Genomic DNA, 27981 nt, shown 5'->3' on the forward strand with positions numbered 1-27981 from the left:
CACTATAAAGACTTTAAAGTATAATTTAAAATTCAGTCATAATGAAACAAAACAATAAAAGTCATCGTTTAACAGTTTCTCTCTCTTTTCATTTTTCCTCTTATGAATTCTCCTGAAAAAACAAAATGACCAAATTAATGGTTAGCAAAGGGGGAGTGGGGGGAAGGGGCTTTTTGTCTCCCAGCATGGAAGTATGTCACTGATGACTGCTGCACACCTTCACATCCCCTTCCTTTGAGCAGGAAAATGATAAATAGAATTAGTTAATGGATATACAGTTTCCCCTTCCAGCTCTCTGTTTTGCTTGTCATTGGTGCTCCAGCAGCCACTTATCATCTCTGCCTCTCTTCAGGGTAGGTGACACCCTGGTGAAAGTAACTATGCATACTCTGCAGTACAGCTTACCCCACTGGCACAGCTGCACCATTGATAAGAAAACAAAAAACCAAAAATCAGATAAAACACTTGCAGTGTTGATATACCTCTGGAAACCCCTAGGATGATTTCCTAAATGAAATTCCATTATGACTTCAGAGTCTCATACATCAGGAGAACAATTTCTGCTGTCATCTAGAAGATAAGTATTTGATCCTGTAGCTCATCATTTCCGAGTTATGAAAAAACACTAATTAGGCTGTTGACTATAGGAACTACTAATAAGTTGAGAGCTTGATTGAAAAAGCAGAAAACTACTACAGCTCAAAACTGAATCCTACTGAAGTTTTCCTCAGTGTGAGTGCTGTTAATAGCTTTCTCTGTGAAGTCCTTCCACATTGTAACCGTATTTCCAAATATTTGTCTTTGGTGTTGGGGTAGCATCTCCCCAACTGCAATGGAGAGAATGCTCTAAACATCAAGGCTATAGGCTACATATTACTAGCTTAATTCTCACGCTGTACCTAAGTTCCCGCTGACACCTGGAGGTTGCCGTGACTGGTAGAACTGTAGCACTGAAGCTCCTCATTGACTTTTGCTCTGCCCTAGCACTGGCAGACTACAATTTTTCTTCTTAAACTCCTATAGCTCAGAACTTTCCTCCTTCCTCCAGCAATACAACTGGCTGTGCATGTTTCAGCTCCAAATATACATGTTGTAGGATAATTCTAAAGATTTGTACTGCTGTGGACTATGTAAGTCTTTCAGTACAACTGATACAAGTTATCCTCTTTAATACATCTCAGTAATGCCTGGCTAACATAATGTATCAAGGGAAATATACACCCACTTGGGAAGATTAGATAATTTAAAAAAGAAACGAGGAATTAGAAGAGAACAGCTAAATAATAATGTGCGGGGAAATCCAGGTAAAAGGGCTTGTTCTCTTATTACCTGTGCATATTAAGGAGCAATCACCTCTATCACTAAAAAAATCTCAGTTGTGTGATATTGTCCATTCTTGCCAGCCTGAGGCATACCTATCAGAGACAAAAACCATCATCATTAGTATTGTTGCAGCAGTGCCAAAGAGCCTCCATCATACATTTTAATTCCCTTCTGGTAAAAAATTGGTTTCTTTCTTAAAAGAGGATATTCAACCCAGTTAATGTGATGTATGAAAGATCTCCGCAGTAACCCCTTGTGCTGGGTTTACATTTGGATATTTTTAAAAACGTAGCCACAGAATGTCAAAGGGGTCTGGGACATTTAGAAGAAGAATATCTGAGTCCCGAGTAACTTATCTGGTCCTTGTAGCAAAAGGGACCACACCAGCCGTGCTCTGTCGAATTCTTGGATCTTCTTGCCTTCTGCAGTCCTTGCAGGGACGAACTATCAGTCTGCTGGCGTCAGTTCTACCCAGCTCCTCCTCAGCCCCACTTCCCTCCCCTGCCACCTGAAACCTAAAAGTAACCAAGACATCATTCTGCTCGTACTGTCTCTGTCTAGTTGTACTGTCTCTATCTAGTTCCATCTCAATTTCTTGTGCCTGAACAATGGAAAGAGCTGATTTAGCCGGCTCTGGCTCTGCTGAAATACATTGCATCTGGTCTATTCTTTAAAGCATATTTCATCAATACAACTTTTATTAACATCAGACATATTAAAGCAATTACACAAGGAGAAAAAAGGCAGTTGGTAGGTCAGACCTCATCTGCTGCAAAAGAAATAAAATCGGGTAACTAGGCATGATGAGGTTTTAAACAGTCAGCATTTCTATTAGCCCAAAGCCTCTGAATTACTGAACTTTGTCTCCAATGGATACAAAAATGTCAACAAATTATATAAAACATTTTGCACTAAGGCTTTTCCCCATGTTTTGACCAGTACTAATAATTAATTTAGTGTGGCCCTCTGGTGGCATCAGCCAGAACATAATTTTGCAGAGACTGGAAGAAATCGTTTGGAGTAGAATAGTACAGCCTAGCCTCTTTGCTATCAAAGAGCTCTCTTTCTCATTTCTTTTTCTCTGTGACTTTGTGCAGTCTCAGGAGAGCACAATCTTGAGAGTGCTATATATATCTATGCTATCAATTATTGTTATTAACTCAGACTGAACACACAGGTCAGAGACCATGCCTTCCAGTGTCAGGGACACGTATGACTGATTATTAGCATAGGATAATCACCTGTTAATATATGCTAATTGCAGCTGCACGCCAAAATACTCAATGCAAAATACACCAGGCCAAAGTCATGAGAATGGAGCGGCCTGATTGCTTCCATTGGTGGTGGCCCTCCACAGCCTGCGTCCTCTCTCCCACCCACCTCTGCAGACAGGGTCAGCTTTGTGGATGGCATGGGGCACCTCCCAGCTGGACTCCTTCTCCCACAGCCGCGTTCTTCAGGCCTTGGCTCTAGCTCTTGTACAGACAGGGACGGCAAGGCCAGCGGCCAGTGGAAGGCAACCTCTGCCTTCACGTTTTGGCTTGGACGACCTATGCGCAGCTAGCCGCCACCACAGGTACCCCGCAGCCAAGCCCTTTTGCGTGCCCCTGCCTCCCTGGGCCTAACCCCTCCACCGGACATCCTATAACGTGCCCACTGCTGGCCCGGTGCGGCGCGCGCGGAAGCCTTCGGGTTTTTTGCCTGCAACATCGTGGCAGCAGAGAAGGAGGCCTCCAGGCCGGGGGTGCACCTGGGCTTCTGGTGTCCCCGGCAGGGGGGACGCTTTTAGTATCGGTCTGCTCTTCCCCAGAGATAATGGGAACAGCAATCATTCTTTCCACCATTTGCGGGCACCGCCGCCACTGGCACGGCCCCTGCGCGGGGACACGCGGGGGCAGGCGGTGAGGGGAGCCCCAGCCCCGCCCGCCGAGCAGCCCGGGCCGCGGTTGCGCAGCAGAGGGAGCGGCAGCGCTGGCAGCCCCGCGCGGGGGGGTCGCACTTGCCGCCCTCGGCAGCGGCGGCGGCGGCGCGGGCCGGGCGGGTGCCTGCTGCCGGCGGGGGATGCTCCCCCCGAGAGGCGGCGGCGGCGGCGGCTGCGGGCGATGCTGAGGCTGTGAAGCGGCGGCGGGGCCCGGCCAGGATGCCCGGAGCGGCGGCGGCGGCGGCGGGCGCGGCGATGCTGCCGGCGCAGGAGGCGGCCAAGCTGTACCACACCAACTACGTGCGCAACTCGCGGGCCATCGGCGTGCTCTGGGCCATCTTCACCATCTGCTTCGCCATCGTCAACGTGGTGTGCTTCATCCAGCCCTACTGGATCGGCGACGGCGTGGACACGCCGCAGGCCGGCTACTTCGGGCTCTTCCACTACTGCATCGGCAACGGCTTCTCCCGCGAGCTCACCTGCAGCGGCAGCTTCACGGACTTCTCCAGCCTGCCCGCGGGGGCCTTCAAAGCCGCCTCCTTCTTCATCGGCCTCTCCATGATGCTCATCATCGCCTGCATCGTCTGCTTCATCCTCTTCTTCTTCTGCAACACGGCCACCGTCTACAAGATCTGCGCCTGGATGCAGCTCACCTCGGGTGAGTGAGTGAGTGCCGGGGCCGAGCTCCCCGGGAGGCGGGGGAGGCAGGCGGGGCGCGGGGGTCCGCCCGCTCCGTCCCCGGAGAGGCGCCGGGGCTCCGCGGCCGAGCCCGCCCGCGCCCGCGCCCGCGCCCTGGCGGCAGGGCCGGCGAGACGCCCCGCGCGCCGGGGCGAGGCGACCCCTGCGGGGCTGGCGGTGCCCGGGCGGAGCCGCCGCCTGCGTTTGAAATCCCCCGTGGCGGGCACTGGCTGCCTCCCCGGGGAGGGCGCGGGCGGGGGACGCGGAGTGGGGCGAGAGAGAAATCCCGGGGATGCCGGGTGCTCCCCCGCTCGCTCCCGGCTCGCCGGGCTGCCTCGGCTTCGGGCTCCGTGGAGACGAGCGGGTTGGCGCGGCTGGGCTGGAGGATAGGCACCCTTCGGACAGCCTGGGGAAGGGGTTAGGCTCAGACGGATGGTTTTCTGGCAGGAGGTAGAGGAGAGGGAGGAACAAGATCTCAAGTGGAGATGGCGATGTTAAGCACTTTGAAGACGGGGGAAAGTTGTTCCTCCTTCAGTAACTTGGGGAGGACCTGAGCATGCATCTAAGCAAAATCCTGGGAAAGCCCCTGAACCTGAAGACATTTTGCAAGCTGCTTGGAAGCAGAAGGCAACTGTTGTCAGAAATGTGCAGTCGCTCACCCAGTCTGGCACTTGGCTGCATTCGCTTCAGTGTCTCAGCTCTGGCAGTTCCCAGTTATTTGCTCTATGGTTTTGCCAGTTTGCAACTTGCCATCTGAAGTTAGAAAGCCTTTGCAGGAATTTCTTCTTCGGAGAGGCTTTTTGAGCTTGTTGCATTTCTTATGTGCTAGGCTAGCGATACACATATTGTACTTACCTGTCATGGTTATTCTGCTTATTGTGTTTAAGATTTTACACTGCTCTGTGTGTGTTGTTACTTCTGTCTTAATCCTGTAATAGCTTGAGGACGGCGTTGATAGATATGGCCCTGCCTTCAAATGGAGTCCCTCTGCTCTGGGAATCCTGTGGCATTAGCCACTCCTCTTCTTATCTTATAAAATGTGTTCAGATATGCTGCTGTTCATTTTATAAATTCATGTTGCTTGGCATAGGGAAGTAGAAGCTGCTGTCTGTTTGCACCAGGGAGGTCTCCTGTGCTGCCCTGGGGAGTTGTTTTGAGCAAAGGGCAAGGTGGTGATGGCCTTTGGTCAGGCTCCATCGGAACCTGGCCAGTGTAGCAGCACGACCTGGCGCATCCTCAGCCTGCTTTGGTCCATGTCCTTTACCACCAGCACATCTCACATTCCACATCCCAAGTAAGCTTTCCAGCTGCAAAGACATGGTGCCTTGCTTTATGCCAGCAGAAGCTAATCCAAGCAAATTGGGAATGAATGAATCCCTTTAACTGTATTTCTGTGCAAGTGTACACAAATTACCAGAAACCACTACGTGAATTTTGCTGCTGTTTGATAGGAATCCAGCTGACAGTGTTTGTTTCTCCCCAACTCTGCATGCGTACAAATGTAGTACTGATAACTTGGGTTGTTTTTTGCACAAAACTGATGTGTAGAACTTTCCACTATTTTGAAGATGGCCTGATTGCCTCCACTGAAGGCAGCAAGGTAGAGTGGGGGTTACTATCAGTTTCAATGGGAGCATTTCAGAAAATCTTACCCAATATTTTCATTCAGAAAAAATCTCATGGAAATGAACATATAATTAACCTTGTTGACTGTGTTTTTATTGTTGACTTTCTCTGAAAACCTTGGAAGAACAATAACAGAGTTCTGAAAGGGTTTGGCACTGCTGTTTGTGTAAACGTAGCTTAATTTAACTGTTAGCTGATGATTTAGATAAGCAGCCTTCAAAAGCTTGTTCAAAACAAAAGAAAACCAACTGGAGATCACCAGTAGTTTCTCCATGTCACATATTTTCAAGATTTTGTAAGAGCTAGAAATATGTACCATGTAATAGGGGTATACCTAAGGTCTGTCCTCCCCAGCAACAAGTCAGTTTTGATGAGCTCTGACAGTGTTCCTACAAGTTCCTTCATCTTGTCTCTGCTATTTCAATGTGTAGAGAGTGTAGATAATTCAGCATTAGCTTCCAATGTTCTTCTCATAAATAGGTGATACAGTAGGCATGATGACCAGACAAACAGAAAAGTATGTATAGGACAGGAAGAACTAAACTTGAAGCAGTTAAACATATATTTGTACCTGAGTGTGGGTATGTTTGATTTTTGGGGTCCATATTTCTCTTAACTTTAGCATACATGAATCCTCTGATACATCATATGATACTAAAATATAGTGTTAAAACGCTGTAAAAAAAAAGCTCCTATTTTACCTGGAGAATTTTACTTGAATTAAAGCTTCAGGTGAGAGCTTGGGATCTTGGTTTTCCTTTGGGTTGCATGTGCTCCTATCTGAGGTATTACACTCTAAAAGCAGGATTCAGCTCTTATAAACTGATTTTTTTTTATTTGAGTGGGGAAGGTAAAGGATCTCTGAACTGTATAGCACATTTCATCAGAAGAGTTTGACAAAAGGTACAACTCATTCTGGAATGTGTATTTGAAGAAGATCACATACGTTGATTTCATAATTGTTTTTGCTATTCACACTTCCTGTATTCTTAGCATAATGGCAACAATACTCAATTTTATCTATGGACAGTCAACTTTAAGAGCCTAAATTTAGCCCCAAGCCTTTCTGATCAGGTTTTGAAAACCATATGTGGAAATACTTGCACATACAATTTTCTGCATGTGAAAATGTTATATTTGCTAAGAGTATGGGCAGGTACAGACACCTACAAACTTTGTCCCCTCATAAATGAAAACTGCATACATTGCTTTTTAGTTTTTTATAGAGTATGCATATTGTGCTAGAACCACTCAGAGACCCTTCCTATCTTCTTAATAAGTTAAACACTGGACTCGTCTTCCTATAAGGCATTTTCCCAAACACTGGTGATCCCATTTTCATATTGCAATGTTGCAAGTACAGGAAAGGAAAAGTAGAGATACCACAAAAAGAAGTAAAAATTTATGTGGGAATGCCTTCATACACCAGATAAAGACACCTGAGCCAGCTCTGAATGAAGTACAAGCAGCAGTATAACTATGTTAGTGTTCCTGCTCCTATGCTAATTTACACTGATGAGAAACTGGGTATGTTAGCTTGGACAGAGCTCTGGACTAACTCCATCTATTCAGCTTTCAGCACCCAAGCTAGCTCCTCCTGTATATGTGCCCTGTAAGGCTGCAATCATGTAGAATGAATAGCAGTATACAAGCTTTTAAACAGGCTTTCAGTGTGTTTGCTTCAGAATTAAAGAGCCTGATTCTCTTCTGCCTTGCAACTGTGTTAAGTTGCCAGGACCAGGAAATTTACATGCAAGAATTCTTAAAAGACTTGGCTATGGAGCTTTTTGAAATATTGATATTAATATCTGCCAATATGTAGAATACTTGGCAAATTTCAGAAGACTAGAAAAAAGCTAATGTTGTACCAATATTTAAAAGGGTAATCAGAATGATCCAGGAATTATAGGCTGGTTAGCTTGACATTTGGGCAAGATCATAAACAAGCTGAAATGTGATGAAGGAAATATAAGTAATGCCAAAAATCCAAGATTTTGTAGAAATAAACTTGAACTGGTCTTGCAAAACTGACTATCAATGTGACCACAAGTTTGAGTGAGATGGTGGTATTTTAACAAATAAAACCTACTTTGATTTCTACAAGGCATGTGACATAATCCCCCATGGCAGTGTCATTAAAAACAAATGTACTCTGAAATAAATGTAACCCTTATCAAACTAATTTAATAACTGGATAACTGATAGATCTCAAAAAGTAATTATTAATGGGGATTAATAATCCAACGGACATATTTCTAGCAGAGTCCCACAGGCCTACTGTTCATTCTCTCTCTTCTTCCCTCTCTCTCTCTCTGCCTCCCTCCCCCTCTCTCTAAACCTTGTGCCCTGCAATAAAATGTAAAGAACCTTTTTGCTGTGAAAATTGCAGATGATACACAAACTGGTGGAGTAAGGAAACAGGGAAAGTTTGGTTCTACAGAGTGATCTGGATTGCATGATAAACAGGGTTCAATTGAATAATATGTATATCAATAAGTCAAATACAGGATCATATACCTAGTGGCCAGTAATGTAGGATCCCATCAGAACTGTAGAAAAGAGATTATATTTTGGGTAAATGGTGACATGGAGAAAACAAAGGTCAAAGCAAATAAGTCACGGACCATGAGCTTTCCATGCAATGCTGTAGCTAAGATAAATAATAAGCAGCAAGAAGAAGGTGGTGTTACCACAGTACACAGCCTCAGTAAGCCCTTTATTGATGTATCTGTGTTCTTTCACATTGTCAACATTTTATGGGGAATGTTAAATTGAAAAGTATTTTTAAAAAGGGAAATGGAGGGGCTACAAGAACAATTTGAAGCCTGAAAAGAGGGACCTATGGTGAGAAAGTAAAGTAACTCAATCTATCTAGTATATCCAAAGGAAGGTTAAGAGGTATCACAGACTGCAAGTATCTGCCTGGAGGAAGAGATTTCTGAAAGTTAGAAGGACTCTCCAATCTACTTGCTAAAGACCCAACACAATCTGGTGGCTGGAAGCGAAGGCTAGTCATAGGGTGCCATAGGGTGACTATTTAACAGTGAGGATAGTTGAGATAGTTTACCAAAGGGTGTGGTGTGTTCTCTTTCGCTCAAAGTCTTGACATAAAAATTGCATGTCCTTTTCTGGAAAGCATGCTCAGTCAGTCAGTGAGGGCTTGGTATAGAAACCATGGGATGAAACTGTTGCCTGTGTTGGCTAAAAGCCAGGCTGCCTGATCAGAGTGATGCTTTCCAGTTTTAAAATGCATGGCTGGAAGTGGATGTATGATGTTATCAAATGTGAATTCTGCACTTAACCATGCATTTGACACCTTTGCACGCTCTCTGGAAAGGTGAAATGAGTTCACTAGACTTAAGACAGAGGACAGTCGGGTCGGAACATCCAGAGGATTTTAATAGTGCTTCAGGGCTGATGATTTCACTAATCACATTAAATTCCTCCTCACCGGGTGAGCTTGCTGAGCTTTTCAGTTTGTATTGTGAAGTAGTAGGCTATAACTGTTTTGAGAGAAAGTGTGACGTTTGTCAGACTGCAGCAGAACCAGTGCAGTCTCTCTTTGTTGGTTGTGTCAGATCCTGAAGTCCTGAAGAATTGGTTAAGGGAGCTGTGCATTAATGCAGCTTCCTGTAGCCCAAGAGACTGGGACAATTAGAAGGTAGCAGGTGGAAGTAAGGATGGAGCTAGCACAGCCACACCTTTTCTCCAGGAAAGGGTGAGCCGAGCAATTGCAGGAGCTGCTGAAGACTTGCTTTTGCACTAATGGTACTAGTGTGACCTTGCTCCTGTTCAGTGCCGAAGGATTCAGGCCCTTCACATCCAGCAAAAATCCTCAGTACACAGTTCATCTATTTGTACAAGGATAAGGCTATGACTCCCTTGCTATCTATTTATTGCCATTGCGTTAATTAAGATGTACATTTACATTAATTTAAATCCATTTGTTTGTAAATTATTTATTGAGGGGGGCTGTGATGTGCTGTATAGATGGAAGGGGGTGGGAATAAATAGCTAGTGGTTGTTATTTAGGAAAAGCAAGGGGAAACAGAGCTGATTGTGCAGTGTTCCTCACACTTTTCAGGCTGGTGATTCCTTATTCAAATAAAAATTGTTTCTAACCTGTATTTTTGCAATAAAGATATCAGTTAAAAATCTATAACTTGTGTGTGTGAAAAGTTGATGGAGAGTGCTTGACCCTGGAAATCCTGTGTTATGAGGTGTGGGCAAGCAAGATATATATATATATATTTTTTTTTCTTTTTTCTTTTTACTTAAGATGTTCAGCATCTTACAACCTTCTGATTATCATCCAAGCACAGCCTAGGGAACATGCCAAACTGGTTGGAAGTGCCAAGATAGTGGATCAGGGTGGCAAAATGTGATGGTGCATGAAGCTGTGTATTCAATTTAAGTAATGTTTCCATTTATCGAATTGATGCGGGGAGGGGAATCATTGTATGAGGGGAGGAAAAAGAAACCTGAAAGAGGGTGTAAAACAGAGGCTATCCACTGTCGGTAAGATACTTATTAAGTACAGATGAACAAATAAAATCAGTGGTGGAGATTTCAAAAGTCCTTGGTCTTGGTGTATGCCTGCTTCCGCTGAAATCTGTGGGACTTGTTCTGTTGACTTACTTGACACAGGCACTGGCCATTGCTGAGCACTTCGAAAAAATCCACCTACAAGGTTTAATTAAGAAAGTGTCTATGTAGGGAAGTGAAGTAAGGATGAGGAGTAGAATGGCAAGACTATATCTGGTAGAATATATTTAATCAAACAGCAGCAGGTGACTTTGGAATTTCAAGACTTTATACCTGTTTAGAAGTGAATATTTTTAGCCCTCTGGTATAAATAGCCATAGTTTTGATACCATAAAATAAAGGTAGAAAGCATATCGGGACTGAAATTATGAAGCATGATCAAGCAGTGTGGACTCAGTATTTGACTACTAAGATGAACCAACTGTTAAGAATGACAGGGTTACAGCAATGAGAAATTAAAGCATGGTTTTTGCTTGGGAATGGGGAAAAGGGTGGGGTGGGGTGGGGTGGGGTGGTGGGGCAGGGCAGGGAAGAATAGGCATGAGAAGACCTAAACTCTGAAAGGTCTGCAGAATTTGATAACAGCCATTGTTATCGGCATTGTTATAAGTTTAGTGGCAGCATGACAGAGTGGATAGTTAGAATATATACCACTGTGTAGAGCAGTGTGAAAATCCCAATTACTAGGAAAGAGAAAATTACTGCTAGAATCCGTTAAGACATACAATATAATAGACTCTGAGATCTGTCTGTTCTAAGAAAGATGTTATCCATTTTCATGTTTGGCAGATTGAGAGATGCACAAGACTTGAAACAAGTTGGTCTTAGAATGAGAAGGTCATATATAACAGGAGAAAGGGTTGTTTTATTTTCTCCTGTAGAAGCCAGATGCGAATTTCTGAATTTCATTGATTTTAAAGAGTGTCAGATAGCCTCTGTGGAGAGTGTCTCTGACACAAGCACATCATGTGCTATTTTAGAGGAGATTATTCATACCAGTAATTGAGCCTGAATCAGAAAGAAAGGACTACAGAATAAATGGTCTTAAGACACATTATGATAAACAGCTGATAAGATGTCATATTCCATTTTCCTAGTTATGTGTTGAACAGCATAAGTATGTGGGAAAGCTAGACAGGCATTCTGACTTACAAGGTCAAGCAAAAATGTACTGGTTTAGGATGTTTATAATATATCACTAGCAAAACCTTGAGATTTTTTGTTGTCATAGGGCCAAAAACGATGTACCTTACTTGTAGGAGTAAGGTAAGTAAGCCTGTGTGAGTAACATGAGCAGAATTTGGCTTCTAATCATGTGCCTCTGACAGCTGCAGGCAGAGGTTCAGTTCTATTACACTGTACTTTGCTTTCATGATGAACCATACGCACTATGAATATGTAAACAAAATGGAAATAGGTCCTTCAGCTTCAGAGATATGGGGAGGAGATGAACTGAAAGGTGCATATTGTTTTGCTCCTCCTTCCTTCCCCATCCCATTTTGCCTGCAATGAGAGATCTGCAGAAAATCTGTAGGTCTCCTGCTCTCATGAAACTCTCATCCCCCAAGGATCCTCCCCAGGGAAAGAGGGCAGGGAGAGTCCTGGCAGCACATGCTCAAAGGGTTCAGCTGATACGGAAGACATATGGAGAGAAATCCAAAATGGTTCCTTGCCTGAGGAAAGTGATTCACAGAACTGGGGATAGAAGCCTAGGTTTCCTATACAGTCAATAAGAAGAGTTAGGTGTCTCCAGAGGGCAAGTCAGGGAGTCCAGATGCAGATCAGAGAGCCATCTGCTGGATGCATTGAAGACAAGGATGTGTCAAACTCCTACCTCTCCCATCCACTACAGCACCTTCCTCAGAGGGTAAAAACCTAACTAATGGGGTGGGAGGTGATGGTGCTGTCCACCTTCCACATCAGTAAGTCTTGATCAGGGTGCTGCAGTTGAGATCCTTTTAAGGAGCCACAGGATACTGCACAATATTAGCAATGTTAGGTGTACAAACACCTACTTACACATGATCCACAAGATAAATCCAGAGGTTTCAAATTGGAATCCAGAGTGTCAAAAAAATTCTGACCTGTTGTGGTCTTTCTGAGTTTTTAGCAACAGCAGAATTTTCTGTGGTCAAAAACAAGTGAAAGCCAAAAGCTGGCATCTTTTGAGGGTTAAGTCTAATGAGGGATGCCTTGAGTCTGAAAAGATTGAGAACCACTGCTCTACGTAATAGTTTAATGGCTAGCATACTCATCCGGGAAATGGAAGCCTGGATTTCTAGCGCTTCCTCAGTCTGAGGAGGATCTCCTACCTCTCAGAAGATTGCCCTATACAATAGGCACCATTCACCTCTCCTGTTGAAACTGGGTCAGTGGTCAGACAAGTGCAAGAGTCACTGGGCCAGAAGCAGATCAAGATTCTCTTGCTAGGAGGAAAGCCGGAGGTTCTTGGCTAGAGGGTCTTACCTCTCCACTCAAGGTTAGACTGAGCATCATATTTGGGGTCGGGAAGGAATTTTACCTCCGGTGAAATTGGTATGGAGTGTGGAGGGGCAGGGTGTTGCCTTCTACCTATGATCTCTAAATGTATATTGACAACATTTTATAGAAGCAGGACATTGGCTGCCACAGTTCCTCTGCTTACCTGTGACAGGTTAGGGTGTTGGGTCTATGTTGTGTTAGGGTTAAGGGTAGTCTTATTTAGTGTTTAGGTTATGGTTGCATGGGATGGTTTGGTTAGGGATGATCCTACCTTGGGGTACAGGTTGAACTACGTGACCTCTGGAGGTTCCTTCCAGCCCTACTTCTCTATGACTCTGAGAAAGAAAGAACAAGATTCTGTTGGCTGGTACTTAGGGCATTCCCCAGGTGTGGGGCAGAGTGTTCTGGTTTCTGGCCTGTGCTACTCTATTTATTAGGGTTGCACTGATAAAGATTTTTTTGGCTGATACTGATGGCTGATTATTGATTAGCCGTATTGGCCAGTACCAATCTGATTGCTGATATGCAGCCCAGCAGCTTGGAGAGCAGCATCCGACTGGTAAGTCTGTGGGGGGAAGGGGCATGGCAGAGACCGATCGAAGGCCCCTCAGTGAGGGAAGGAGTGGGGCTAGGGCAGGCACTGCCCAGCTGGGGTGGGGTGGGGGCGGGATGGAGTCGGCGGCTCATTTGGGGAACACTGGGGGGGGAGGGTCCTGCCACTGTGTGCATTCCTGGGAGAGGCATGCAGGACCATGTGCCTCCCTCATCTGTGTGTGGGTTGAGGGTGGACTGCCCACTGTGGGGTCGGGGCTGGGGCTGCACCAGCCTCTTCCCAGCAGCTGTGTTTGTGCTGGGAGGTGACGCTATGTAGGGACTAGAGCCACCCTAAAATTTGCCATAATCCCACCCCCACTGTAGCCCTCCCTCCCAGCACTGCTGCTGCCCACCCCACCCCATCTGGCTCAAGTGCAGCCCTGGCCTCGAGCATGCAGCGGCAGCCCACCATCACCCTGTGCACAGACCCACTGGAAGGGGGGCACGTGCCCCCCATGCCTTCCCTGGGGTGCACACAGGGTGGGAGCTGCACCCCCTCCTTCAGCCTCCCATGACTCCTGGATGAGTTGCTGGCTCCATCCCACATCCTGCCCCTGCCTCTGCCCCAGTTCCAGCCTCACTCCCTCCCTCCCTACAGGGGCCTCAATCTGCCCCCCCACCCCATGCTCCTTCCCCCACACAGACTTACTGGCCTGTTTTCAAGCTGCCAGGCTGCATTCCTGGCCATGTACATGCTGTGGCTGCATCCATGCACATAGCATTTATCAGCAACATTTTTGGCCACATCAGCCAAAAAAAGCCAATTGCTGATAATGTCAATTTTCCTTTTATCCATGCTAATATGATATGGACTCATGTATCAGTGCACCTCTATTATTTATGTATAAAACCTTCTGCCAGGCCCTGCTGGCAGTACATGGGCCAGGTCTGAATCTGGCGGGGGTTGACTTGAACCTCCACCTAGAAACTTGAGAAAATGTCACCTTTACTGGGAGTCCTAGGAGAAAAATATCCCCACTCTCAAGCAATTTTGGATATAATTTTGAATATAAAACTTTATTAAGGGTAAAGAAGGAAATTACTAAACCTTATCAAACATAACAGCTACTAAATACCTCAACTATTAAACTCCTGAGACTATTAAACTTTCAGAGTTTTTAGTCACTTTCGTTTTTTAACTGCAGACTCCCCTCCGTGGGAGTTGTTCCCTTGCCCAGTTCAGAGTGGGGGAAGAGGATTTTCTTCTCAGGTCACTGGGGAAGATTTTGTGTCACTGCTTGCCCCCATCCCCCCCTTTAGGAAGCACTGCGTGGGATTGCTGCTGCTCTGGGTCTTTACCACCTCTTGCCACTCTCTGGATTGCCACCCTGTGACTGTGACAGCACTGCTGGGAGTTGCTACTGCTGGGGAAACTCTGTATTCTCACTACTTGGGGACTGCTGTGTGAGCTCCCCTTGGGATTCAGCTCTGGGTCTCGCTGGGGAGGCAGCTTCAGACTGACTGCACTGGTGTTGTCCAAGCTGGTGGCCTCCATGGCAACTGAGTGGCTGCAAGGGAGGGTGGGGGGAGCTCTGGGTGCCATGGCCCCACTGAGGGCCTTTGCCACTGTGTTCCCCAGGGTCATCCAGGTGGACAGTTCTTCCAACTTCCTGGGCAACATCCCCCACTGGCACCCCATGGGGATCCTGCGTTGCAAGAGAGTCTGGCTTCCAGTTGAGGGGGTGGAGGCAGCTCAGCTGTTGGTGGAAAATGCTACCATTCAGGACATGAAGAATCATGTGGAGGCCCTCACTAACTGCTTGTGGAGCTGGAAGCACCCTATTGAGACTGCTGATCTGAGGAGAGGAGAGCACAGCAACTGGAGCAGCATCTGAGGGAGAAGGTGGTTTAGCCCTCCTCATCGGACACACCAGCTCTCCTGAATGGGGCAGAGGAGAGTGAAGGGGAAGAGAAGGTGAAGAGAAGCTGCAGGAAGGTGCTATATATGCTTTGAAATGCCACTTACCACTGGGGGGCTCTGAGGTAAACTGGGGAGTCAGAGTCTTGTATATGTGGCAGCTTGGCTGTCTGAAGGATTCGCAGCCGTCTTCCACAGACTCTTCCATGAGGTATATTATCAGGTCCCAGACTTTGCCGCCCCCCTGCACCTGGTTGGATTCTGGCTCTGGGCCTGGCTCTGTCATCTGGGCAGCATGCAGCTGACGGGGCAAGAGCCTTCATGAGTATACATGTGTGGACAGGTCAGCCCCCCATGCTCTCCCTTGCTGGACAGCTGCTTCAAGGTGGCTCTGGTTCCCAGGCATCCAGCATCTCAGCTGTGTACTTCTGACAGCTCCTCCCTGTCTTGCCCAAGTTGAAGCTTGACCTGGTGGTCTCTGCTTTCTCTCTGAATGAATTGCCCACTCTGGTTGAGTGGATGGAGGCCATCCAGACACCATGGAGGAAGATGGACGACTTGGTGTTGGTTGAGAATGGCACTAAGGAAGGCACTAAGATGCTTATGAAGGAATGAGGAGTTGTTCTGAAGGGTGGGGATGAGGTGGTTCATGACCACAAGAGGCTCATTTCTTTTCTCCAGGTCTTCACTGTCTGCCCTGTCTCCACCTCTCACCAGAGAAGTCTTTGCCCTGCAGTTACATTCAGGCTTATCAACCCTTCCCTTCAGCTGGAACCTGTAGCAGAAGAAAGAGACATTCTCCTTCCTGATCCCTACGCTCTGGGTCCAGGGATGCCAAAGAGCTCTGGCCTTGCACAACCCAGCCAGTTCTGCGCTAGCCCTGCCAAGTCTACTGCCAGCTGTGCTGTACTGACGAGACTTTCCAGTACATGGTCAGCAACACATGCAAACATGGCAGGGACCTGTACCACTGTGCCTGGCTCAGCTACTGGGGAGACTGGCTATCTTTTACGAATGCCTCAGAGGAGATGTCACTGGGAGATGATGGGAGTGCCCACATGGAGGATCAAGACTGAGCTGGCTTTGTTGCACCAGATAGTCCCCTCCCCTGGATCGACTCCATGCCATGGTATACTGCAGAGAACGCCGCAGTGCAAAGGAGTGTGGCCCCTGGCCTTCTGCTTTCTACACGTAACGTTCTTGCTTTCCCTGCCCTTCTGCATTTCCCTGTTTCCTTTTGCTACCTCAGTCCATCTGTCCCTTTTGTGTTCTGTCTATCCATACCCCAGTGTTCCTTTGGATTACCACCAGGGATCTGGGTTTTCCGTTTCCCACAGAAAAATGGAAAAAACTGAGGATTTTCCCCTCAGTTGGCCAAGAAAAATACAAATTCTTCATTCTGACAGAGAAACACATGGATTTTGCTCTTTTGCAAGTAGCTTTCTGCAGGCTGGCAGAGTTCCAGCCTGCAAGGGGCTGGAGAGTGGGAGGAGGGCAGTCAGGCAGGGGGCGTCATGTGCATGTACATGCATATGGCCACCAGGCAGCCTGGAGAGAGCTCCCTTGGGTAAGTCTTGGGGCGCAGTATTGGGGCCCCCATACAAAGGGAGGGATGGAGTTGGGCGGGGTTGGGGCGGGGCTGCTGCCCAGCTGGGTGGTGTGTGGGGCTTGGTGCCCAAGGCCACAATGCGCAGTCGCAGGGCTCCAGGCTGCTCATCTGGGGGATGGGGGTGGGGCCAGCTCCCTGCCACTGCATGCACTCCTTGGGGGGAGGGGGCTAGGGAGGATCCATGCCCCCTGATCTGTGTGTGGGGTGGGGGTGGCCTGTCCACTGTGGGATCAGACACCCTGCTGTGCTGCCATTCCCTGGGGCCTCCACAGCCCAGCAGGTGGGACTCGGCATGGTAGGGCAGAGTGGGGTCTCATGAGAAAGTTCACTGCCACCACTGTGAGCCCCGTGCTTCTCTGGCAATGCATCCCCTGCCTGCCCAGCAGCTGCGGGGGTGGTGGTGCAGGATTGTGCCCACACTGCTCCAGGGCTGGCAGGGGGTGTGTTGCGAGGCCAGTGCGGGGCTCTCAGTGGTGGCAATGAGCTTCCTTGTATGGCCACACTCTGCTCTGCTCTGCTCTGCTCTGCTCTGCTCTGCTGTGCCAGGTCCTGCCTGCTGGGGTGCAGAGGCCCTGGGGTAGGGCAGCAGGGTGGGGAGCCTGAGTCTGCAGCAGGCAGCCTGCACTCGCCCCTGGCTCACATGCAGCTCTGGGGGCATGGGTCCCTCCTACCCTGCAGGAGTGCATGCAGTGTCAGGGAGCACCCCTCTCTCCCACCTTGCTCTCGCTCCCCACAGGCTCCACTTTGGCCATACATCCCACGGGGAGGGGAGCCAGGCTTCCTGCTTGGGCTGCAGCAGCTGCTTCCTCCTGCAGGTGACAGCTGGGGCTAGGGCACTGCTACAGGGGGCAGGGGGCTGTGAACCCAGGTCCCTGGTTTCATAGCCCTGGCAGCTGGGGGCCCCCTCCAGAGGGGCTGGTGGGGGACAGGGAGCTGGGGGGCTGTGGGGGGGTAATGCAAGTTACCAGCAGGGCTGGGGGAATGTTGGTGGGGTGTGAGGGGCAGCAGCAGAGCCAGGGGGCCAGGGGGCCAGAGGACCTGCATCCTGGCTGAGGATGAGATTTTTATCCATGATAAAAAGCCCAAAATCAAATACCAAAGTTCACAGGTACTTGGAATTTATTTTTCTGTAGTGACTGAGGCACTGGTAGGCTTCCAGGTTGCTTTAAAATTGTAAATATATCAATAAAACATTGTGTTCAGTTGATACCTCTATATATGGCAACATTTCATTTTAATTGCAGATTTTGGGGAGGGTTTAAACAGAGAATTTGCAATTTTTTAAATCAGGGAAAACCAGGATCCCTGGTGACCACCTCCCATTCCCTTGTGCCATTCCTACCCTTGATGCTTATCATCCCTCTGATTTTCTTCCATTTGTCTCCCCTGTTTTTTTATTTTCATGTGTTCTCTCCTAATTTCTTTCAGTTGTGGGCCAGTATTGAATCTAATTCTCCTTGTGTCCCCACTGTCTTCATGCAGCCAGGAAAAGGGACCACTGATGGCTTGACTACAGCTGCAGGAGCAGAACGCCTGAGTTCCCTTCTTCACCAGGCAGATTTCTGCTGTTGGCTTGTGCTACACTATCTAATAACCAGTTCAGTAGTGAGGGTTTACCAGCCTCAGTGGAAATGCCTTCAAAGATTGACTCTGGTTTGGAGTATCCTTGGGCTCTTCAGGCTCCTCTGTCACTACCCTGAAGCTGTTCCTTCTCCACATACCTTACCTGCACCTCAGGGGCTGTGCTGCTCTCACTGCCATCCCTCTCCTCACCCCGCTACTCAACTGTCTGCTGACTGTCATGGAACCGTCTGGTCCTCCACAACTGGCTCTTGGGTACAAATCAGGGTCCAGGCACACACAAGCTCCTAAACTTTTTAACCTGCCTACCAAGTAGAAGCATGTAAATCCACAGTGGAACAGAGCTCTAGTACCACAGCACATGATCAAAAACACATACAGACCAATTGATATAGATATTTATATATATAATTAGAGGTGCACCGATTCATTGGTGTATCGTATCATCGTATCAGCATCAATAAAAGGAAAATTAACATTATCAGCAATTAACTTTGTTTTGCCGATATGGCTGATAATGTTGCCAATAAATGCTGCGTGCATGCACATAGCCGCAGCATACATGTGTCCAGGAGTGTAGCCCGGCAACTTGGAGAGCAGCATCCGGCTGGTAAGTCTGTTTGGGGGGATGAATATTGGCCGATATGGCTGGTCAATAATCGGCCATCGATATTGGCCCCCAAAATCTTTATTAGTGCACCCCATATATAATATATATCAATATAATATATAATATAATATATATGTGTATTTATATACATATATCTATATCTATCTATATCTATGTCTAGCTATAGGTAGATCTAGATTTATCTATCTATCTGTATGCATGTCTGTTTGTATGTTAGAAACAGAAACAAATCCCGTGTTCTGTTTAGGACAAGGTGTTTCAGGCTCTGTCTTCTCTGGGGAATTAATTTACCTCAACCTAACTACATTTTTCAGTATTAATGTCCCTGAACACTACACAATGGACCTTTGCTAGGAAGGCTTATAGTTTAACTTTCCAAAGAGTGAATTCCAGCTTTTTAGATTAATTACCTGAGACAGAGATTATGGTCCAGATCTTTCAGCAAAACAAGAATTCATCATTCTTACTGCTTTATTTTTCCTCTAAAGAAAATTAATTATTACTTGGCTGCTGGTTCTTAATATTTCTCCTTTAGATTACTAGGTAAAAATATATTGCAAAGTTAGTCAGAAAATGGCATTCATTGGTAAGTATGAATATAACACCAAAATATGATTTCTCAAATTTGGTTGCTAAAAGTCCACCCCCACAGGCCTTTCTTTCTCTGTATGGAGGTGGAGGGGGACTCTAGTTTTGAACTGGAAGAAAGTTCTAAGCAAGTCTTTTTCACTAAGAGAAATCTGTTGTTTAGTGCTGGATGGACTTATTTGGCAAGACTTTGCTGGGAGAATACACCCTGGCTAGTGTCCCCAACTTCTGACCTATGTTAAACAAGATCTGGATGATGGTTATCTTGAGGAAGACCAGATTTCCTACCTGATAACATCTTCTTTGCCAAGTCCTCTTTTCCAAAGCCACCTTTTATTGCTTGTTCTAGAAACGGTAGCTACCTATAGAGCAATGTTACAGTAGGGAGTCTCCTTCCCAGAAGGCAAGATTTTTTTACAAAGTTTACACTCCTTTTTAGATGTCTGAATGTGAGCTGACTTCATGGAAGCTTGGTCATTAGTGACTATTTGACTTCCAAATGCCATGCCCTGCCTTCTCAAATTCCTCTTAACAGCAGTCCAAACTGCTACTGGCTTGCCAATCGTGAGTGTTTGAATTTAAAATGCGAGAGACTTGTATTAAAACCAGATTCTTTAGGAAGTGCAAGGTCAATTGCTAGATCACCAGAATTCTTTTCAAGCTAATATCCAGAAGCTGGAACATCACCAGTTGTCAGGCAGATGTCCTTGTAGTCTCATCAGCTTTCAGAACCAATTTATGAGGAACAGCAAGACTAGATGACTGCTCTTCTCTATTCTATTTCAGTCCACCCTGTTTCTTTTATCATGCTCATTTTACTCCACTTTGAGTGCATGCTAGAGTTAAAAGTAAGAAAGTGACCAACATCTGTCAGTCTGTCAAGTGGAGCTCCTTATTTTTCCTCCTACTCTTCCTCTCCATTCCCGCCTTGCCTTCTGACAGAAAAAAAGCCATTATATTGCTTCATTCCCTGGGAAACAGTATAATGGTGTCATAGGCGGCAACTGCTGCATTAAGATGCATTATAGCTGCTTTTCTCACCTGCAGTTCCCATCTAAACTGTGATGTTTCATTCTCTTCAAAATTAATCTTTATTGAAGATAAAAATACTGTTGATTGTATAAGACGAAAAGGAGATAGAAAAAGAATCTTTAAAATCTGTTTTGAAAAATAAAGCTTCAGAATTTGTAAGCAAATCCTACAAAAAACCTTTGGCATGATATTGCTATGCAAGTTTCCTTAGGAAGGTGGCCCTTGTCATCTTTGAGTTAGTATCCATAGCAGCCTGACATCACAAAATAATTATGTTATCTTACTAAATAGCAGAACTGAGAGGTAACTAATCCTTTCAACTTGCTGACATTCAGTTTTACCATTGGCCCTGATTTTGTGTGAATAGGTTTGTATTGCACATATTTTACAATGCAGAAGGCACAGGCGCTAGGGCTGTGTGAAACAGCACCATTTTGTTTCAATTTCTGTTTTGAAGGGACAGTGTTTTGTTTCATTGTTTTGTTTGTTTCGAAGCTGTTTCGCTGTTTCAGCGTATTTGGACGTTTTGCCCATAGTCTATAATAGGGAATCATGAAAATGCCTATAATTTTGTCATTTCCAGCCTGATTTGGATGAAAATTGCAGGGATGGTAGCCAAGTCTCAAGGAAATAGGTGCAGAGGTTACTGGAAAACTGTACCTTAAACAGTTGAAAGGAAAACTCATCACTTGCCAGCAGCAGTAGTCTCCTGTCATCCTGCATGCAGATCTGGGGCCTGCACCCCTGGGTGGGCTGTGGGGCTGTGGTGGACTCCTCCCAGGGATTCAGGCCCCTGGATCTGTGAGTGGGATGACAGGCGGCTGCTGCTGCTGCCTGGGGCCAGCAGCAACGGCAGTCTTCCTGGTGATGAGTGTGGTCCCAGGTGGCAGTGGCAGCCTCTTGTCATCCTGCACGTAGATCTTGGGCCCCAAACCCCCTGGAGGGCTGCGGGGCAGTGCTGGACTCCTCCCAGGAGGTGCGGACCCCCAGATCTGTGTGCAGGATGACAGCAGGCTGCCGCTGCCAGCTGGGACTGGTGCTGAAGCCAAACAAGCCCAGCTTCGAAACCAAAAACATTTTGAAAGTGTCAAAACATTCTGAGTACGCTTGTTTTGTTTTGAAGCTGTTTTGAAGCCTTTTGTTTCATTTCAATTTTGCGGTTTCAAGCTCAAAACGTGTCAAAACAGCTTCAAAATGAAACACCCAGCAAAATTTTGCATGGCCCTAACAGGTACCTGACCCTGCCATGCTTACTCAGGCAAAATTTAAGGTTTACCTGAATAAGGACTGCAGCACTAAGTTTCAGGTAGGTAGGTTTTTTATTATTATTTTTTATTTATTTTTATTCTGTGGGGTGTTTGAGAGATAATGGAACTCTTTTACAAGGGTAGAAAGGTAGTTAATAGATCAAACAACTTGAGAGCAAAAAGAAGGCTCATACTGAATCAGAAATTAAATGGAGTCCAAATTTCTGTATCTTTAAAATTTCAAATACACAATGTTACAGCCATGAAGCCAGAGTGCCAATTATGTGTAACCACTTGAGAGAATTTTCTCATGTTTTATATGTCCAATGTGAGATCCTAGTGCTATTGAAATTGGTGGAAAAAGTCTCATTAACTTACATGGGGCTACAATATCCTCCTGGTATTTAAAATAGGTGAATTCCAACATTGACCCCAGTACTCTTTCCTGCCATGGCAGGGGGTTGGACTAGATGATTTACTCAGGTCCCTTCCAACCCTTGAAACTATGAAACATTTACTGATTCTTAAATTTGTGGGAACTTTAAAGAGTTGCAATAGGGTGGAGGTAAATTTGATTGGTTTAGGTATATGTTTCCAAACCTTAATGCACTGCCTTTCTGTTGAGTTTAATCTTACCTCTGTATTGGGTTTATAATGCTTAGTTTGGGAATAATCGTGGTCTTCCTGTATTGTACTTTATCCTAAATTACTGATGTGCACCATCAGTCTGAGCTCCATCTTAACATTTTTTTTTGTCTGGGCTTAAAATAAAACCAGCACCTTCAAGCCATGAATCTATGGAGTTTGTGAAGAAATTTGAATTGGCTGATGCTTCATAGAGATTACTGGGTATTTGTATGAAGAATTGCTAACGGAAGCTGTCACAATTTATTGTTTCCAATTATCATAGTTGTAACAAGTCAAGTACTAATTGGTAAAATAAACGTCTCAATTGTCTACTGTGTTGCAGTGATATTTCTTGGACAAGAACAGATGTGGAAAGTAACTCGTGCAGAACATCACAATTTTCTTGAAATTTTTAATATTTTATGTGAAATTTATGTACATTTCTTTGATGTTCCTTAGTGCCTTGTTGTTTAATTCTGTATGCTTGGGAGAAATTCTGGTAAATTGTTTATTTATTTATGAACATAGGACTTTATAGAGTGGGAACAGATATTATAAGCAAGTGAATTTAGATTGTGGTCTTTCAGTTCTTTACAGAGTATGTTTAGTGCTGGAAATGTCTGATCTCCAGAGCATGCTGGAGTCAATGTAAAGATGCCCATTTTATTTCAGTAGTCTTTGGATGAAACTCCAATTCTGTTCAGCAGTTTGCCTAAAAAAAGTCCACTGAAGTCAAACTTAAGCTTAAGTGCTTGCTGCATAGGGGCTCAGGAAGGTGTCATCTCAAATTTCAGAAGGATGCAAATGATCTGGTTTATCTTTGCTCACCAGTAGCTTTTTCACCATTTCAGCAAATAACAACTATTGGGTAGCAGATCTGTCCCAGCCAACAATTGAAAAAGAAGGTTCATTTCTTAGGGTCCCCGTTCAGGAATACTCAGTAACTCTGCTCATGTAAGTACTCCCATTGGTATCCATACCATACAATATTATAGTAGCTATTAATTCCCATATTGTATGACATTTTATCGAAATCTCACTATGTGGTTGTAATGCACTACATCCTGCTGTATCACCAAATGAAATACAGCATGACTCCACAGTTAATACAATACAATAGGAGAAAATTCATCTTTATGATGTAAATGTAAAGCTATCATTGCACAATCAATTTTACATGCTTTAACAGGCTGCACTGCATAGAAGTTCATTTGGTATGTACCTCGTTGCTAGTGTGCAGCCAAATTAGGATATAATGACATACAATATGGTGGGAGTTAATAGATCCTATAGTACTATGGGTTACAATAAAAGTGTAGCATTAGTAAAATGATTTGATTAGTCTGTAGCCAATACCCCAGATCCTTACATGTAGTAAAATTCATAGACAGGTATTATGTAACAAGGTATGTTGTAGGAACTGCACTGTGCAGCAAATTACAGAGGGAGACCAGAGTGTAAAACTGAGTACAGTATCACTCTTTAGAGAGTACAATGACATGCAAGCCTGAAAGCAAAGTAGTACCAGGTATGTCACTAGACTAAGGTATAGTGAAAGATAATTGCCACCTACCCCTCTTGGTTAGAAAGGAAAGCATGCAAATTAACATCTATCCAATGCCCATTTAAAAATGGCCCATGATTAATGACAAAGCAAGTGGCTCGTTACTGATTTATTAATTTCTCTTATACACTTCACCTTATTTAGAAACAAAACAAAGCAAACAAACAACCCTCCCCAGCTATAGCCTCCTAGCTTTGCAAGTCTCTAAAATTACAAGAAAACATATTTCTATCACTGTTCCCCTTCTCTTCTGTCTTTCCCTCCCCTTCCATTGCATTTTGTGTTTTCTACTGAGTAGAGTGCCTATTTGAATGGTAAACTCTGTGGGACAGAAGTTATATTTTATTTTATGTTTCAATAAAACTGAGAACAACTGAGCCCTGATTCTGAGGCTAAGTACAGACAGTCAGAAAACCCAAGGCTGAATCGATTCAATCTTCGCAGGTTAGTTTAAGCTACGCAGATTGAACCAATAAGTAAATGAACAGACATTCATTTTTTATTCCAGAAATACAGCCACATGCCTGCAGTGGCTCAGGCCAGAACAGGGGTGTGCTAGAGCAGGAGCAGAGAGCTGGGCCAAGGCAAGACCACCCATTCTGTGAGGGGGGCTTGCAGGAGAGGTGCAAAGCATCCTGGGATGTTGGGTGACTGTGAGTTAACTTGAATCTGGACAGGATCTGGGACAGAAGTTCAATGCACTGATTTAACTTCAGTCAGTTAAGTCTGATACCACATCCATCCAGGTTTATCTTAAACCAGTTTCAGGCATTTTGAAAGTGGTTTATGAGCACTGAACTGTTGTGTTGCAGAGTTGAACTGGTTTCTGATCACTTATACTGGTTTATGTGTAATTTTTGTCCCTAGCCTGTCTGTGGCCCCTAGCCTCTACTGCAGTGCACATTATGGTAATAATATTTAATGATCAAGAATTATATTTTACTGGTGCCTAAATGGCCATTTTCATGAAGTTTACCCGATTGTGCATATGAATGTAGGCCTGCCATCTGACGTGGGAGAAGTAATCTTGCCTCTCTGCCACAGTGTCCCTGTATGCAACATGAGAATAATGATACATCCTTTCAAAAGTACTACATAGGTGTCAGGGATTATTGTTAGTATTAAAAGAATATAAAGGTTTTGCAGACAAATTACTGGCCATGTTTAAGAGGATACATTCCAGACACTTATACAAATTTTGAACCTCTTAGACAGCATTTGACAAAATAACACATGACTTTAGAACAGTAAATGCATAAGGACTCTCTGTGGTTAAACATTGATTTTTTTACAGTGGTCACCATGGGGTGTTAAGCAAGGAGGCACTGGATGTCTACCAGAATCCAGCCAAAGGATCATTTCATAAGAAGTTAAGTTGATTGCTAAATAGCACAAGGGAGATCTGTTGATTTAATATACCATATTTTCTTTCATGCAGCATTGCCTCCAAATACGATATGTACCTTGTTTCTAAAAAGCAGAACGAAGAAGAGAAAAGATGTTTCCTTGAAAATACTGCTAAGTATTAATAACTGATTAACAGCTTCTGGACCAGGAGCCTCTGTAGGGGAAAAGAGAAAGTGTCCACAGCTAGCAGCTAGGGAAGCTCTTTACTTTGTTCCCCCCACACCGCCCCCAGCACAGGCAGAAACTGCTATTACCATATTTCCTTACTTACAATACACACCCAAATTCCAGCAGCTAAATTTTGAAAAAAGGTTTGTACTGTATGCAAAAAAATGTGGTAATTTAGTTGCATCTTAAAGTCTCCTAATTAAGTTTGTTATATAATAAGATCCACTTAGGTGAAGAGAAAAGTAGAGGAACTAGCCCAGTCTGAATAAGACTGATCCTGTTGTTCTCACCACAGCAATCAGTGCAACCAGTGAGAAACTATAATTATCTTGAATGGGAGAAAACTCAAACATATTTATGACTGTACATCATAATGGGCATCATCTGTAGTACGATAAATAATGGCACACATATAAACATACTGGGTTCTTAGTTAAGACAACATATTCTATATGTTTATTTCTGCATTAATGAGGGACTTGGTTCTGTTGTGACATCTGTCACAGTGCAGGCATGGCATTTCAGTATCAAATTTTCAGAGCAAAATTCATGGACATTATTTAAGGCTTTCACTCTGTACATAAAGTATGTTTCTGATGTCACAAACTTGGTCTCGGCAGGTTTTTATTCCATTGATAATAGGACTTGAATAACGTGATGACGCTCCAAGGTTCAGTGTTCATCAAGATTACATAGCTGGAAACATCAACTTAGCAACTCATGTAATGTGGCCATGACCCTCAGTGGGACAGGCTCAAGGAGGAGTGCCATGAAATGTTGAAAAGTGATTGATGGCTCCAAGAAGTTTAGACTAGCAGTTTGCAACCTGGACCTGAGTGACCCAGCTTGGGTGGGTACTAGGACCCATCTGCCACTGCTTGTCCCTGCTGCAGGATGGAGAATGTTCCTGCTGTCCCTGCTTTTCCCTGCCATGGATGGGAGAAGCTCCCACTAATAAACAATGCCAAAGCCCACTTCTGTGAGCCAAATTCAATGGCTCCACAAGCCGGATCTAGCCCAAAAGCCGTAAGTTGCCAACCTCTGCTTTAGACCATTTACTTTGTCACAAGGGTGCTCTGCAGAGAGTTGTACCTTTTTTTGGCTTTGTTTATTTTCTTACAAAAATTGTCATACCTGCAGCATATCCAGATATATAGCACGTGGCTCACTTACTCTTCATAACAGTGAGAAGCAGGACAGTAATCCTCTAAGCCTAAACAAGTAACTGATTCTTGAAAACTTTTTTTTCCAGCATTGCCTTTGAATTGTTGTATGGTTGGTTTCTATTGCTAAGAATTGCTGCAGGGAGCAGAGGTGCTATTGTCACCTGGGCAGTAACCAAAGGTATTCAAGCACATATTGAGACCATCCAGCTGAGGACACCACCTCTAGGTGGCTCAGCATGTGAGAAACTTTCACCTTCCCTCATTTGTCTAATGTCTCTAATCTGCCACCTGAGCAGATAGAGGGTAGCAGAAGGGAAGGCATTCGTCTTACATGGAAAGTGATAAGTGGCCTAATTGGGATCAGAGGTGTAACAGTAGAAATTGACAGCAGGTTTCCTATCTTCACCTTTTTGGGCAATGGCCTTTATGATCAATTTTGGATGTTTTCTTGTCTGGGAAGACTCTGAGACTTTCCACTTCCTGCATGGCCTGGGTATTATAAATTACATTGTTGTCCAGAGTGGACAGACTCACCTGGGGCAGCTGCCTTAGAAGTGAAGACTGAGGGGGAATTTGATAGCAGCCTTAAACTACTTGAAGGGTGGTTCCAAAGAGGATGGAGCTAGACTGTTGTCAGGGTGGCAGATGACAGAATAAGGAACAATCGTCTCAAGTTGCAGCAAGGGAGGTTTAGGTTGGATATTAGGAAATGCTTTCTCACTAGAAGGGTGGTGAAGCACTGGAATGGGTTACATAGAGAGGTAGTGGCATCTCCATCCTTGGAGGTTTTTAAGGCCTGGCTCGAGAGAGCCCTGGGTGGAATGAGGTAGTTGGGGATGGTCCTGCTTTGAGCAGGGGGCTGGACTACATGACTTCCTGTGGTCCTTTCCAACCCTCATTTTTTTTGATTCTGTGATTCTAGGTGTGATTACAATGCTTTGCCACTAGATGGTGGGGGAGCTGGTAATAGCTATTTATACTGAGTGAACGGTTATTCCTGAATATGTCTGTCTCCTCTCTCTCATGTGCTTGCATTTGCATGCACATGCATGTATGTGCATGCATACAGACACATGTGTAGATTATACTGGTATAGTTTTACTTCTAAGTCTGCTCCTCCCACCCCCTGATAGCTCTACACTAGATTCTATTAAGGTAGCCCCAGTCTAGGGTTACACAGCATGTCTGCTTCTTGTTTATGATAGTGTACACCACTGTAAGTGTGCTGTGTACCCAGGCCCTCAGATATGCTGGAAAATAAATCAGGCTACAGAGAGAGCTCCCTTCACTTTCCATCTTGTTTACTGTTGGTCCTATTTGATGAAACATCTTCTT

The 27981-nt window shown here is 45.1% G+C and overlaps 1 protein-coding gene and 1 pseudogene across 3 annotated transcripts in view; both read left to right on the forward strand.

Moving 5' to 3' along the window:
• Positions 1 to 2078: 2078 nt before the first annotated feature.
• Positions 2079 to 27981, forward strand: part of LHFPL3 (LHFPL tetraspan subfamily member 3) — a 468184-nt gene continuing 442281 nt past the window's right edge. For all 3 annotated transcript variants that reach the window (XM_090041987.1, XM_090041988.1, XM_090041986.1), the window contains exon 1: positions 2079 to 3902. In XM_090041987.1, coding sequence (XP_089898113.1) covers positions 3464 to 3902 — 439 coding nt within the window. In that variant the 5' untranslated portion in view covers positions 2079 to 3463. The remainder of the gene's footprint in view (positions 3903 to 27981) is intronic.
• LOC149865560 (ribosome assembly protein METTL17, mitochondrial-like) lies at positions 8135 to 15939 on the forward strand (annotated as a pseudogene).

This window comes from Crocodylus siamensis, chromosome 4 (assembly GCF_052110815.1).
Source record: "Crocodylus siamensis isolate JL-2025a chromosome 4, ASM5211081v1, whole genome shotgun sequence".
Classification (NCBI taxonomy): Eukaryota; Metazoa; Chordata; order Crocodylia; family Crocodylidae; genus Crocodylus; species Crocodylus siamensis.